We start from the raw sequence: 15,331 nt of genomic DNA on the forward strand, positions 1-15,331 counted from the left end.
GATCTACCGGAGCTCAAACTCCCCTCCCGCCTTGTCGAAGCCTCGGGCTCGAGGATCTTTTGAGCTCAGGGCTCTCTCCCGGGACAGCATGCCAAACAAGCTTTATAATCAATCATCAGCTAAGAGTGAACTCTTGAAACAGAAATTGGGGAAAAAATAAACAGGGCGGCTAATAATTCAGGGGGGCTAATAATTCTGAATTTAACTGTAAGTGATTTGATTTTAGGCAAAGTGCTATCACGGTACGCTTTAATCACGATCAAACACACACACACACTATAGTGACTCAGCAACACACTCTTGCCCAGCGATCAGCACTAAACGACTCCCCACACACACATATAAACACCCCAGAGCGCTCGCTTCAAAATAACCCGCTTATAAATAGCCCACCAACCGGGGATTTCCCTTTGATAGTGATTGTGCAAGACCCGGAGAGCTGCGGACCAGCAGCAGAAGGACATTTAGAAGACAGAAAAGCATAATGTCCGACCAGCAGCCAGCTCCAGCCGTATGTCCCGGCTGTCAGAACGAAGACTCTCTGCTTCTGCCGTGCGGACACCGCCTGTGCTCGTCCTGCCTGGAGTTGTGCCAGAGTGAGTTTGGGCAGGACAGGCCAGGCTGTACGGAGTGTTATGGCCGTGAGCTGCTGGACAGCGTGTTGAAGGGGCTTCTGGACTCTCTGTTTGAGGGGCAGCGGCGGCGGGTGGAGGCTGGAGAAGCAGCGGTGGAGGAGGATGGAGATCTGTGTTTACGGCACAGAGAGAGACTCAGTCTGTTCTGCATGGAGGACGAGGAGCTGATCTGTGGTCAGTGCCAGGCTGAAGAGCATGATGAGCACGAGTGCAGCTCGGTTGAAGAGGCCACGCAAGAGTGTAAGGTGAGAAGTAGACGCTGCGTCAAGCTGATATTGTGTTAGTTCAGACAAATACACAGTTCAGTCTGAATTATTTCCCTTATGTGAATTTTCTTTTTCAAATATTTCCCAAATGATGTTTATCAGAGCAAGGAAATGTTCACAGTATTTCCTATAATGTTTTTTCTTGTGGAGAAAGTCTTATTTGTTTTATTTCAGCTTGAATAAAAGCATTTTTTATTTTTTTTTTACTTTTTTGGGCTGAATATTATTAGCCCCCTTAAGCAATATTTATTTCTAATAGTCTAATGAACAAACCAACATGATACAATGATTTGCCTAATTCCCCTAACCTGCCTAATTTATAATATTAATTAATAAATAAGTTAAGCCTTTACATGTCACTTTAAGCTGAATATTAGTATCTTGAAAAATATCTAGTCTAATATAATGCACCATCATCAAGACAAAGACAAATCAGTTATTAGAAATGAGTTATTTAAACTTTTATGATTAGAAAAGTGTTGAAAAAAACATCTCTCCATAAAAAATTGACAGGGGGCTAATAATTCAGGAGGGCTAATAATTCTGACTTCAACTGTATATATAAAGTGATGCTCGGAAGAAGTCAATTGCTTTAAATTGAGCCAATATTTTGATGTTTTTTGGAGTCTTTAGGCTAATAACTGTGCAGATGTTTTAACATCCATACATACTGTGAATTGTATTAATTATTTTTAAAATGTATTAATTATTTTTAAAATTTGCAATTTTATAACCTTCCCCATATCTAGTTTATATTATCTCAAGTTTATATCAAGTTTTACTTTTGTTCTTTCATATTTACCTTCATTTTATTTAAAACGGGGGTGTCCAAACTCGATCCTGGAGGGCCAGTGTCCTGAAGAGTTTAGCTCCAACTCTAAACAAACACACCTGAACCAGATAATCAAGCTCTTACACTGCAAAAAATAAAATGCTTTTCTTACTTAGCTTTTAAAAAAATCTTTTTTCTAGTCCAAATATAAAAAAATTCCTAAATCAAGAAGAAAAGCAAAACATATTGTCTTGTTTTAAGAAATAATATGCCAAAATAAAGAGAGTTTTTCCTTAAAACAAGCAAAATAATCTCATGTCAAAAGGAAAAACAAGAATATTTTGCTTACCCCATTGGCGGATTTGTTTGCTTGTTTTAAGGAAAAACTCATTTAATTTTGGCATATTATTTCTCAAAACAAGACATTATGTTTTGCATACCTATAAAGTGTTTCTTGATATAAGAATTTTTAGATATTTGGACTAGAAATGACAGAAAATCTAAGTACGAAAAGCTTTTTTTTGCCGTGTAGATATACTAGAAACTTCCTGGCAGGTGTGTTGAAGTTGGAGGTAAACCCTCCAGGACCGAGTTTGGACACTCCTGATTTAAAAACACAATATTTTAAGCTATACATTTAATTTCAATTAGTTAAATATCTTTTATTTATGCATTTTGATTTTATGTATGTTATTTATTTATTTGTATTTTTTTATTTTAATACAGTTTAATTCAACAGTAACAGCAGTTGGGCAGGGTTTAACAAACTGTGCATGAATGACAACTAAATCAAACTGATTCTGAATGTTATAGACTTGATGTTTACACTGCAAAAAAAAGGCTTTTCTTACTTAGATTTTTTTGTCTTGTTTCTAGTCTAAATATCTAAAAGTTCTTAAATCAAGAAGCATTTTCTAGACAAGCAAAACATATAGTCTTGTTTTAAGAAACAATGTGCCAAAATGAAGTGAGTTTTTCCTTAAATCGAGCAAAAAATCTTGTTTTTCGATTTGTGATAAGATTATTTTGCTTACCCCATTGGCACAATATTTTGCTTGTTTTAAGAAAAAACTCACTTCATTTTGGCATATTATTTCTTAAAACAAGACTATATGTTTTGCTTGTCTAGAAAATGCTTCTTGATTTAAGAACTTTTAGATATTTGGACTAGAAACAAAACAAAAAATCTAAGTAAGAAAAGCATTTTTTGCAGTGTAGGTTTGAATCGTGAAAGTGTCACTTCTGATGGATAAGTTTTAAATGATGACGTTTAGGAACTGACAGTGATTCGTTTGTTTTCAGAGGGAGCTGAGAGAAGCTCTTGGACCCCTGCAAGAGAAACTGGAGACCTTAAACGCAGCCAAGAAAAGCTGCCAGGAAACTTCACTGCACATCAGGGTAAGATCAGCGCAAGCCAACGTTAACAGCACATCCAGACTGCTTCTGAGTGTTTTAACAGAGGAAAGTCTCTGATCCTTCCAGATGCACACACTGGAACCAAACACAATATTTGTGTTGACTTTGCACTACAGTGTTTAATTTTTGAACAATTCTCTAACTAGATTTAAAAATAAATAAATAAATAAAAAGTCAAATAAATACACAAGCATTAAAGCTCAAATGAAAGGGACTAGGGACTAAGCTGTAGGAATATGAATTAATGGAAGTGATCAGCTATCTAACCCTTTTAAGAATTTGTCACCACAAACAGAAATGTATTACTATTTCATCATTACTATGGGCTGGCCCAAAACCGTAAGACAATAGTTTTCAGAACACAGAAGATATTATTAATGTAATATAATTCTCTCCCTAGAATGTCTCATCACCCAAAACTTATTCTAAAAATATAAAGACTACAGTATGTCTGATAATATTTTTTCTTCTGGAGAAATTCTTATTTGTTTTATTTCCGCTAAAATAAAAGCAGTTTTAAATTTAAGAACTATTTTAAGGTCAAAATTATTAGCCCCTTTAAACTATACATTTATTTGATAGTCTACAGAACAAACCATCGTTATACAATAACTTGCCTAATTACCCTAACCTGCCTAGTTAACCTCATTAACCTAGTTAAGCCTTTAAATGTCACATTAAGCTGTATAGAAAAATATCTAGTCAAATATTATGTACTGTCATCATGGCAAAGATAAAATAAATCAGTTATTAGAGATGAGTTACTAAAACTGTTATGTTTAGAAATTTGTTGAAAAAATTCTGCTCTCCGTTAAACATAACGGAAAAAAATAAACAGAGGGGCTAATAATTCAGGCTTCAACTGTGTTACGATCCTTGGAAATATGTCATGGGAATTAGGAATAGTAACAAAGAGATGACCAAAGAATAAACTGATGATGAAGATGGCAAGAGAAAACACAAAATAACGAATTAGCATCGCAAAGATTTATTGCTCCCACAGTATTTACAATATTTACAAACAATAAGATAATGTTGAAAAGAACCAAAACAAACTGGAGAGGGAACTGAAGTTTGCGCTAGCAGATCAAAGAAATAAATATAACAAAAATATTCCCTTAATCCCTTACCCAATCCACTAAATAAGAAAATAATAATATGAAAAAGAAAAGTCTTCAACTTACACTAGCTAAAAAAATAGAAATACAAATTAGCGCACTTTGCTAACTAGTGTGTCTATACATCAATAATCCTGCATGCAAAGTATGTATGTCAAGTGGCTTACTATGTTGGGTTCCACTTTATATTAAGTGTCCTTAACTACTATGTACTTACATCAAAAAATAAATACAATGTACTTACTGTGTTTATAATGTATTTGAGAACACTTGTGGTGCATTTGAGTTGGGATAGAGGTTGGGTTATGGACAGGTTTGGTGGAATGGGTAGGTTTAAGGGTGGGTTAAGGTGTAAGGGATGGTCAACAGTGTATTTACAAATGTAAATACAAAAGTAATTACAGATGCAATTACATACATGTATTAAATCATGTATTAGTTAAGGCCACTTAATATAAAGTGGGACCCTATGTTGTTCCAGATCTCCCTTGTCTGCAAGTCACAGAAGGTTTTTGAACGGAGCATTAGCGGGCTAAAGATGTAAAAACACACGTCAGAACTCTAACCAGAGGCGATTTTAGAATTTATATATATAATTTTTAATTTGGATATATATATATATATCATTTTTTAGCCTATTTGGCTTATTCAAAACTCAAATGGCTATGCCTGTTTATGTACAGTAATACAGTGGAATACTAGTATACAACCCATATTAAACAAACATTTTTAAGTGTATTACTATTAAATGACTACTTTTAAATGTAATATTAGGCTTTATATATATATATATATATATATATATATATATATATATATATATATATATATATATATATATATATATATATATATATATGTATATATATATATATATATATATATATATATATATATATATATATATATATGTATATATATATATATATATATATATATATATGTGTATGTGTGTGTGTGTGTGTGTGTGTGTGTGTGTGTRTATATATATATATATATATATATATATATATATATATATATATATATATATATTAGGCTGGATGTTTTAAACTCTGAAGGGTCAGTTTACTCAAAGATGAAAATGCACTCAATATTTACTCACCCTTCACTTGATTGAATGTAAAGGGTAAGTAATTTTTGGGTGAATTATCTCTTTAAAATTGCATGCAGATGATAAACTTTTACTCCATTATGATTAAACTCTATATTAAACTATAAATCCAACATTGCATGTGCTGCGATGTGACTACTGCGGATGCACACATTGCGATATCGATGCTGAAATGATATATTGTGCAGCCCTAACCTAAATATAGGTTAGTTAGTCAGAAGTTGTCTCTCAAAAAACCTGTCAGTATCTATTATTTTCTGAAATTGTCTGATGTTTGCACAGAGACAGGCCCAGAACACAGCGCGCCTGATAAAGGAAAACTTCGAGAAGCTCCATCAGTTCCTGCATGACGAGGAGACGTCCGTACTGAGAGCTCTGAGTGAGGAAGAGGAGCAGAAGAGCCAGAAGATGAAGGAGCAGATGGACAGGCTGACCGACGAGATCACGACGCTCAAAGAAACCCTCACTTCCGCAGAGGAGGCCATGAGCGCTGAGGACATGCCGTTTCTCAAGGTACACAAATACATCAAGAGTTTATATTAATGGTGTTTACTGAAGGTCTGTCGTTTTTAGATATCACATTCATAACGACTTGGCGCTGTTTAAACCTCCTGTTTTATCATTGTGGTAAAGTTGGTTTTATATCTGCACAGTCAGAAATTTTCCTCAACAATGTAATTTCAGAAAAGTATTGTTTGATCATTCTAAATAGTGAAATCATATTGGCAGGCAATGAATATCAGAGTACATCATTGTTCACAGTCAATTAAATAGTCCTAATGTTGTTTTGAAGTCATACTGTATGTAAATGCGATTTCAGAGTGAATATTCAAAGTATTGTGATAAACAATATAGGGTCAGTTGAAACAAATGAATGTGTGAAAATAAAACCAACCTCAATTGTTTTAGGGTGCTTTCACACCTGTAAATCGATTCAGTTGTTCCGAAACAGAGATTACAATTGTTAGATTGTTGCTCTTGGAGCGGTTCGCTTTCACACTGCAAAGTTTTTAAACGGACCAAAAGAGCTAAAACAAGTCACGTGTGAGTAAACTCTCCTCACATTGGACAGAGTTTCAGGGTTTATTTTGCAGAGTCCCGCTCAGCTGTCAGGAGAGGTGGTGGTTTGGTGGTGATTGACAAGGTGCGCGTGCGCGCGACGTGTCTGAGGAGAGATGTGGTGGGGAGGGGTGAGAAGGGTGCGCGACGATGCCTATTTGATGACCGGGAGGGAGACGTGAGATTACCGGGAGATCATCACTCGTTTGTGGGCATCCAGAGACTCGCGAAACTTCCCGCCATACTCCTAATTCTCTCTTCATATAGCCGTAAGCCTATTACATATCCATAAAACACTGTGATATAACCGCGCTCGGATCTGATCGCTTTCTCACTGCAATCGAACCGCTCCAGGGTTCATTTCAATCGACCCGAGACCACCTCATTCAAGCGATCTCGGAGCGATTACTTTGGCGCAGAACAGATCGCGATTGCCCTGTTCACATATGCCAAACGAACCGCGCTAACTGGGCAAACGAGATACGTTCCGAAACAAAAGTGTAGGTGTGAAAGCACCCTTAGACTCCTGGCGCTACGGTTAAAAAATGAGTGTCTGACGTCAGCCACTTCTGACATCGCTCCACTGCAAAACTGCTGGAAAACAGCTGACTCCAAACTTGAAAAATACCGGAGATTCCCTGAATGAGCTAGTTTTGTTTTATTTCAGCTAGAAAAAAAATCTGTTTTTACATTTTTAAAAGCCATTTTGACAAAACTATTAGCCCCTTTAAGCTAAATTTTCTTTCGATAGTGTACAGAGCAAACCATCATTATACAAGAATTTGCCTAATTACCCTATTCTGCCTATTTAACCTCATTAACCTAGTTGAGCCCTTAAATGTCACTTTAAGCTGTATAGAAGTGTCTTGAAAAATATCTAGTCAAATATTATTTACTGTCATCATGGCAAAGATAAATTAAATTAGTTATTAGAAATGTGTTATTAAAACTTTTATGATCAGAAATCTGTTGAAGAAAGCTTCCTCTGTTAAACAGAAATTAGGGGAAAAAAATAAACAGGGAGGCTAATAATTCTGACTTCAACTGTAAGTAGTTGCCTTGGAAGTGTAAGGTATTTTTTTCTTTTTCAAAATGTACATGTTTTCTTGTTCAAAATTACATTCACATGTAATTAATATGGTAATATGTATTGAATTATATACTTTATATGAATTATATTAATCTCATTATATGCCCCATGAAGTAAATAAATTAAGTGCCCTTCAAGGCTTTATTTAAAGACTTTAAATTTAAAGAAAATGAGCAAATCAGTTATTTAACAAAGTTTAATGAACACTTAAGAAGTTTCACTGACTACATGTAAACAAATAAAAAATATATTTTACATTTAAAATATAATTAATTTTTTATAGCTGTTTCTTTTCTAACAATGTAAAAAACAATGTCAAAAAATGCTTTTAAATCATCACATTTACACACATCTTTTCAGTTTCAGGTTTCTTCTCAATTTTGAGAAGAAGCAATTGTGCGTTTCTTTCTGGTCTTTGCTGCTGTCAATGCTGATCCTGATTGGTCCTCGTGCATGCGCTCGAAATGCTGAACCTTATAGAGCCAAGCTAGAGTTTGACTTTGTGGATAAAACATATATATAAAAACATCATATAATTTAAATAAGTTGTCATTTTCGTAAGAATATATCAATCGCTCAGTTTTGACAAAAAGGTCAGATAGAACCTTATAATTATAAGGTGGCGAAGTTTTAAGGTTTTAGCAAGACATTGTTTATAAAGGTTAAAGCATTACAGCCTTCATTAAAATATTAATATAGATAATCATTCACTTTTTATAATGTTGGGGTAATTTCTAGAAAATTTCTTTAAACTTCAAGATACAAAAACAAAAGGTTTAAATGGTGCATGAGTCTCTTTTTTTTGAGCTGTAAGTCAACAGGAGGGTTAAAAAACTGAAGTAACAGGTAATTTTTGTTTTTATCGTAAACAGAGCTACAAGAAGACTTCTGAACGGTAATTATTTTTCATTTCATAAATCACTTTTGTCATACGCATTTAATAGTATATTTGATATGCTTCAGTGAGTTACATTTATTGTATTATTTATTCAATAATCAATTTATATATTCAATAATCAATTTAATTGTCTTATATGTTCAGTTTTGATGTTATTTAAATACATTTGTCATACATTTGTTTATTCTGTTAAATTAATAAACTGTATAAATAACTTTATAAATAAATTTAATAAACTTTTTTTGAGAATTTTTAGTTATATAACATTATATTACATTATATTTAAAATTATGTATATTATGAAGTAAAAAAAAATCTGCGGGTATTTGTGTGTCATTTTCCATTATCAAGCTGGATTACAAATTGAATATCATAATTTTAATACACAATCACATCTGTTATGACAGTGACAGTTTATTTATATAGCACAATTAAAAACTAATGCTAAATTAGTAAATTATTGACATTAGCTACCAAGACCCAGATTGTTCAACTACTAATTTATACATACTTTGACACACTGAAAATACTAGTTATTATTACATACTTTGAATTAAGTTGTATTTTAAATTTTGCTTAATTTTAAGAAGAGCAAAACCTAATTCTTTTTTGTTTCAAGACAAAAATGATTATTAAATATTAAGTTTTGATAAGTTGGATGATTATTGTCAATTTCAGGAAAAATAACTCTCTGTGTTTCTGTCTCAGGATGGACTGTACAGTTCAGGATCCAGTGGAAATCTCGGAGTCTTTGATAGATGTGGCCAAACACCTCGGCTCGCTCAAGTTCAGAGTATGGGAGAAAATGCAGAGCGCAGTCACTTACAGTAAGAGCAAACTCACCTCCGCTCTCTCTGCATAACACATAACATATGCTCTGGTGGATCTGTGAAATATGAAGAAATTAGGCCATAAAAAGATTCACAAGTAGTTATTCTATACACCATATCCTCTGCATACGAGTGGACGCAGTCATTTGAATGTTTTTGGCTTGAGCCTTCCGGTCTCAATCACTTCCATTCATTCTTAGATGATAAAAACAGCTCGTTTTGCTGCTTGATGTTGCAAACTGATATTTTCATATTGCATTGTTCTACTTTGTCTGAAAAATCATGCAAATTCTTGTTTGCAAAGGGAGTAGTTTGACCATTTTTTGCCGTTCATTATTCCCAGTCATTTCGCTCATAGGCAACTGAATTGGAAAACAATCACAAAAACGAGCGCACTTCCGCGTTGAAGATCGTTTTTCCCCTAGTGATATGTATTTAATTTACTTATTCGTTTTCTACATTTTATTTAATAATTTGTTATCAGAAATGAGTCAATTTAAACTGCTATGATTAAAATAAAAAGAAAAAAACTCTGTTAAAAAGCACTGTGAAAATATTTGAAAAATAAGTAAAAATTCATGGTGTATATACACTGCATACCTGACAAGTCTTGTCGCCTATTCAAGTTTTAGGAACAACAAATAATAACTGGACTTCTAGTTGATCATTTGGTATCAGAAGTGTCTTATATTAAAGGCAAAGGCCTCTAGATTATGCTTATTTTAGCAAAATAAAATATGATCATGCCTTGATTTTTAATTATTAAAATAGGACAGTAGAGTCTGACTTTGTTAAGACAAAAGTCTTGTCACGTAACAGAACTAATGTACAGTATAGAATATAAAGTTATGGTGCAGTGGAAAAATAGTTAATTTTGTGTATGACTCCCATGAGCTTGGAGGACTGCATCCATACATCTCTGGAGTGACTCCAATAACTTGTACATAACTCATCTGGAATGACAAAGAAAGCGTTCTTGCAGGACTCCTAGAGTTCATCAAGATTCTTTGGGCTCATCTTTAATGCCTCCTCCTTCATCTTACCCCAGACATGCTCAATAATGTTCATGTCTGGTGACTGGGCTGTCAAATCCTGGAGCACTTTGACCTTCTTTGCCTTCAGGATCTTAAATGTGAAGGCTGAAGTATGAGAAGGAGCGCTATCCTGCTGGAGAATTTGCCCTCTCCTGTGGTTTGTAATGTGATTGGCTGCACAAATGTCTTGATACCTCAGGATGTTGATGTTGCCATCCACTCTGCAGATCATTTGTACACCCCCATACTCAATATAACCCCAAACCATGATTTATCCTTCACCACACTTGACTGATTTCTATGAGAATATTGGGTCCATGCGGGTTCCAGTTGGTCTTCTGCAGTATTTGTGATGATTGGGATGCAGTTCAGCAGATGATTTATCAGAAAAAACTACCTTCTGCCACTTTTCCAAATGATCAACTAGAAGTCAAGTTATTATTTGTTGCTCGGGATAGACGACAAGACTGTCAGGTAGTAAAAACAACATTAACAGCAAAACAAGTTTAACTCAATAACATTAACAAAATTATCTTTTAAAGTTTAATATATCTTTTATATGTAGTGCTCCGCATAAATGGAACACCCCCTTTAAAATTGCATATTTCATCACATTTTCAGTGAACTAAGCCACTAAATAATAAACTTTTTTTTTTAAAGATGAAAACTGATCGTATTTTTTGTCTGTTCGGCATATACATATATTTATAGATAGATAGATAGATGGATAGATAGATAGATAGATAGATAGATAGATAGATAGATAGATAGATAGATAGATAGATAGATAGATAGATAGATAGATAGATAGATAGATAGATAGATAGATAGATAGATAGATAGATAGATAGATAGATAGATAGATAGATAGATAGATGAATGGATGGATGGATAAATGGATGGGTGGGTGAGTGGGTATGTGGTTGGTTTGATAGATAGATAGATAGATAGATAGATAGATAGATAGATAGATAGATAGATAGATAGATAGATAGATAGATAGATAGATAGATAGATAGATAGATAGATAGATAATATTTTATTATAATTATTTATGAGTGCATGAGTGTAAAGAGCCGCTTTGTTTTCTTTTGTATTGTAATTCTTGATTGGACTCTGGGTGGAGTACAGCTCTGAATAAACAAATAGGGAAACGGGAAGAGGGACGCAGGTGTGTAATCAAGGGGAGCACATCATTTTTTGACCGTGGATTGCTGTGAGCATGGAAAACCATCCTATTTGATTCATGAGTGCATTATACAATGGATCTGTGAGTAGAAAATGCAGCTGTACTAACAGTATGATAGGCTAATAAACCCAGAAAAGCAGTATATTGGCGGATGATCTTTATTGATTGGACCTCTTACTTTAGAAATGCTTAAGTGACAATACTGGTGGTGTTTGTGTCACTACAATAAGCATCCAATTAAACCACTACCCGAAAGCTCACCTCGCCAATGTTTTCATATTTAACTCTGAACACCTCTCCAACTCCTCCTCCAGCTCCAGTGATCCTGAACCCAAACACGGCTGACGTGTGTGTGTCTCTATCCGACGACCTCACCACCATCCGCTACAGTGAAGAAGAGCAGCTCCTGCCTGAAAACCCAGAGCGCTTCAGCTTCTACGAGTGCGTCCTGGGCTCAGAGGGCTTGGTCTCGGGGCGGCACAGCTGGGACGTGGAGGTAGGAGACTGCAGCGAATGGGCTTTAGGGGTGGTCAAAGAGAGCGTTCAACGCAAAGAGTGGTTTCCTCCGAGTCCTGAGCGCGGTATGTGGACTGTGGGGCTGTACGGAGGAGAGTATCGCGCCCGGACGCCCACCAGCGCTCCTCTCAAACTCAAGAAGAAGCCGCAGAAGATCCGCGTTCAGCTGGACTGTGAAGCCGGTAGAGTCACGTTCTCCGACGCCGCTGATAACTCAATTATATACAAGTATAAGAATAAGTTCACTGAGAAGGTGTTTCCGTATTTCTCCAACACTTGTAAAAGGCATCCAATGCATATTTTAGCAGAGAAGGTGTCGGTGTACACGGAGTAATGAGAGCGATACGTGCAGATATCACTGTTTTTAAGGAAATAATTAGTTAATTTGCATAATTAACCTAGTTGAGCCTTTAAATTGCACTTTAAGCTGAATATTAACAGCAAAACAACTAAGAAAATATTATGTAGCCTGCAGTCATCATGGTAAAGACAAAAGTAATTAGATGCTACTGGTTTTAAGGAAAGAATTAGATAACTTTTCTAATTACCCTGGTTAAGCCTTTAAATTGCACTGAATGTTAGTGTCTTAGGCTATACTGTTGTCTAACGGATCACAAATCTCACGGTTCCAGGGTTCATACGCTCCTGGAAAACCTGGAAAAGTCATGAAATTTTGACAAGGCATCTTCCAGGCCTGGAAAAGTTTTTTTTTTAAAGATTTATTTCTGGCTTTTTTGCCTTTTATTGAGAGGATAGAACAGTATTTTTGACAGGAAACGAAGTGGGAGAGAGAGAGGGGATAGGGACGGGAATTGTCCTCGAGTCGGGATTTGAACTCGGGACGCCCTGAGGTGCAACTGCACCATATGTCAGTGCACTAACCAGTAGGCAATTGCTCTGACAAGCCTGGAAAAGTTTCTGATAAATAAATAAACCCAATATGTTTTGGAAAAGTCTTGGAAATTTGTATAACAAATATCTGTGTACTTAATATATTTGAGATTAAATTTCAAATACAATTACCATGTCTATCCCTTTACATGACACTCTCTGTGTGGGGCAAAAAGCAACTTGCAGTTTCAGCTTCACCTCTTTCACTTGCATTCATCGTAATTGAAGATACATTTTGAGTGTCATGTCCAGAAACAGTCTCTAACTACAGAGGTAAGATAATGTGGGTGCTAAAGGCTAATTTGTGCTTATTCAATAAGTCTTATGAAAACACAAGCCAACATTTCTAAAAGATTTTCACACAAATTATTTTGTAAAAACTATTTTAAAGATATAAAATAAACAAACATATATTTTCACATTTGATATTGATATGCTGTAATAAATTTAAACATACATTTTTTTCTTATTTACCGCATATATGTAGACATTACATGAAGCATTAGGTCATCAATATTTACCTGAAGGTTTTGGAAAAGTCATGGAAAAGCCCTGGAGTTTTAGTAGTCAAAGTGTTTATGAACCCTGGGTTCAGACCACATTGTGCTTTTTTTAGTCAAGGATCAGACCATTTTTCAGATCATCCAAAAAGTGGAAGAGACAAATGTCATTTGCTTTACATTTATTACAAAAACAGCACTGCAAGACACTTTTGGTTTTAACAAACAGAACTTAGAACCTGTAATTTTATTAAGAATAAAATGTAGAAATAATCGGCTGAATAAAAATAAACTATAAAATATTCAGTACTGTGAAAAACTCCGTTACCACTGTTGCTGATCATACTAAATGTAGAAATCTAACATAATTCTTATACCCATATTTATTTTTAGTCTAATTTTCAATAAATAATTCAGTTATTCACTGGTAACACTTCATGTTTCATTGCTAGATGATCATTTTTGAAGAATTATTCAGTGGCATATCTTTAATGGCGTGTTCACCAATTGTTTAAATAATCTAATTGCTGCCTACAACTTTCATTTTTGAGTTTCAAGTAAAATGCATACGACCTTGATTTTATCCTTTACCATACACATCAGTGGTTATATCTAAACTATAAACTGTTATCCCAGTACTGCTGTGTTATTTGACTGTTTGTAACTTCTAACTAACTCAAAAGTCTAAAGGCTGAATCTCTTTTTTTGATTTTTGCATTTTTCAAACAAAGATTTGAATGCAGCCATATGAAGTATTAATAAACATTTGCAAATCACCATCATTTATAACTTGCTGCATGGTTTTTAAAATCCCGTACTTTCAATGATTAATCGTGCAGCTTAACCTGAATGCATTAATGCAGACTAAACAAGAGGTGACAGAAAACACCTTTAATAACCTATAAACCCAACACATCCCGAATAACCTGCCACAACGTCTTCCGTCATTATATTTTACAGGAAAAAGTACTAAATGCTTTCATACAAGTGATTTGAATAATGCAAGAGGCGGTCTCTCTGTTAATGTTACAAATTTAGGATTAATCTACCAGTAAAAATAAAATGCATTAATCTGCGGGCCGCGTGTGTTCTGAATCATGGGCTGTCATCCAAATGAATCACGGATCAAACGGGATCCGTTACACCCCAGTATCTTATTAGTAAATTACTAGTAAAATATTATGTACTGTCGTCATGGAAAAGACAAAAGAAATTAGTTTTTAAAACTATTTGTGAAAGAGATGAATTAGTTAACAAACTACAGTTTTAGAGATAAGAGTTACCTGATCTAGTTAAGCCTTTACTTTGTGCACTTTAAGCTGAATACTAGCATTTTGCAAAGTAACTAAAATATTCTGTTCTATAATTATGGCAAAGCTGATAACTCAATATATATGTATAAATTTACAAAGAAGATGTTCCTGTATTTCTCTAACATTTTAAAAAGGCATCCAATGCATATTTTAGCAGAGAAGATGTCCGTGTATGCGGAGTATAGATGTTTAATGACAGAGGAACAAATTAGATACTGCCGTTTTTTAAATTATTTCTAATTATTTAACTTGCCTACTTAACCTAGTTAAGCCTTTAAATTTCACTTTAAGCTGAATACTAGTACCTTGCAAAACAACTAGTAAAATATAAACTGTCATTATGGCAAAGACAAAAAAATCAGTTACATGCTACCATAATTAAAAAAATAATTGGTAAACTTCCCTAATTAAACCAGGTTTTTAAATTGCACTTTTTTGCATTAAATCTTAGTACCTTGTAGTAGTCGTAGTAATAATAATAATAATAATAATAATTATTATTATTATAATAATAGTAATTCCTTACATTTTATATATAGCGCTTTTCTGGGCACTCAAAGCGCTTTACACATTTTTGGGTGAATCTCCTCATCCATCACCAGTGCTGAGTAAATAATTAGTAGAATATTATGTACTACAATCATGGCAAATACCAAAAGCATTAGAAATAATAGTTAATAAAAATTAGTT

At 34.3% G+C, this 15,331-nt stretch overlaps 1 protein-coding gene across 1 annotated transcript; it reads left to right on the plus strand.

Annotated features, from left to right (window-relative positions):
* The first annotated feature begins 331 nt into the window (after window positions 1-331).
* Window positions 332-14,986, plus strand: LOC100334340 (E3 ubiquitin-protein ligase TRIM39). The gene is made up of 6 exons (XM_002664053.8): window positions 332-880; window positions 2,976-3,071; window positions 5,604-5,834; window positions 8,343-8,365; window positions 9,077-9,195; window positions 11,736-14,986. The coding sequence occupies exons 1-6, from the start codon at window positions 485-487 to the stop codon at window positions 12,269-12,271; spliced, it is 1,401 nt and encodes a 466-aa protein (XP_002664099.2). The 5' UTR covers window positions 332-484; the 3' UTR covers window positions 12,272-14,986.
* Window positions 14,987-15,331: the final 345 nt, after the last annotated feature.

This window comes from Danio rerio, chromosome 12, assembly GCF_049306965.1.
Source record: "Danio rerio strain Tuebingen ecotype United States chromosome 12, GRCz12tu, whole genome shotgun sequence".
Classification (NCBI taxonomy): domain Eukaryota; kingdom Metazoa; phylum Chordata; class Actinopteri; order Cypriniformes; family Danionidae; genus Danio; species Danio rerio.

Coding starts and splice junctions, on each gene's coding strand:
- LOC100334340 (XM_002664053.8), top strand. CDS start 485: ATGTCCGACCAGCAGCCAGCTCCAGCCGTATGTCCCGGCTGTCAGAAC. Junction 3,072..5,603: donor AAACTTCACTGCACATCAGG/GTAAGATCAGCG, acceptor ATGTTTGCACAG/AGACAGGCCCAGAACACAGC. Junction 8,366..9,076: donor TACAAGAAGACTTCTGAACG/GTAATTATTTTT, acceptor TTTCTGTCTCAG/GATGGACTGTACAGTTCAGG.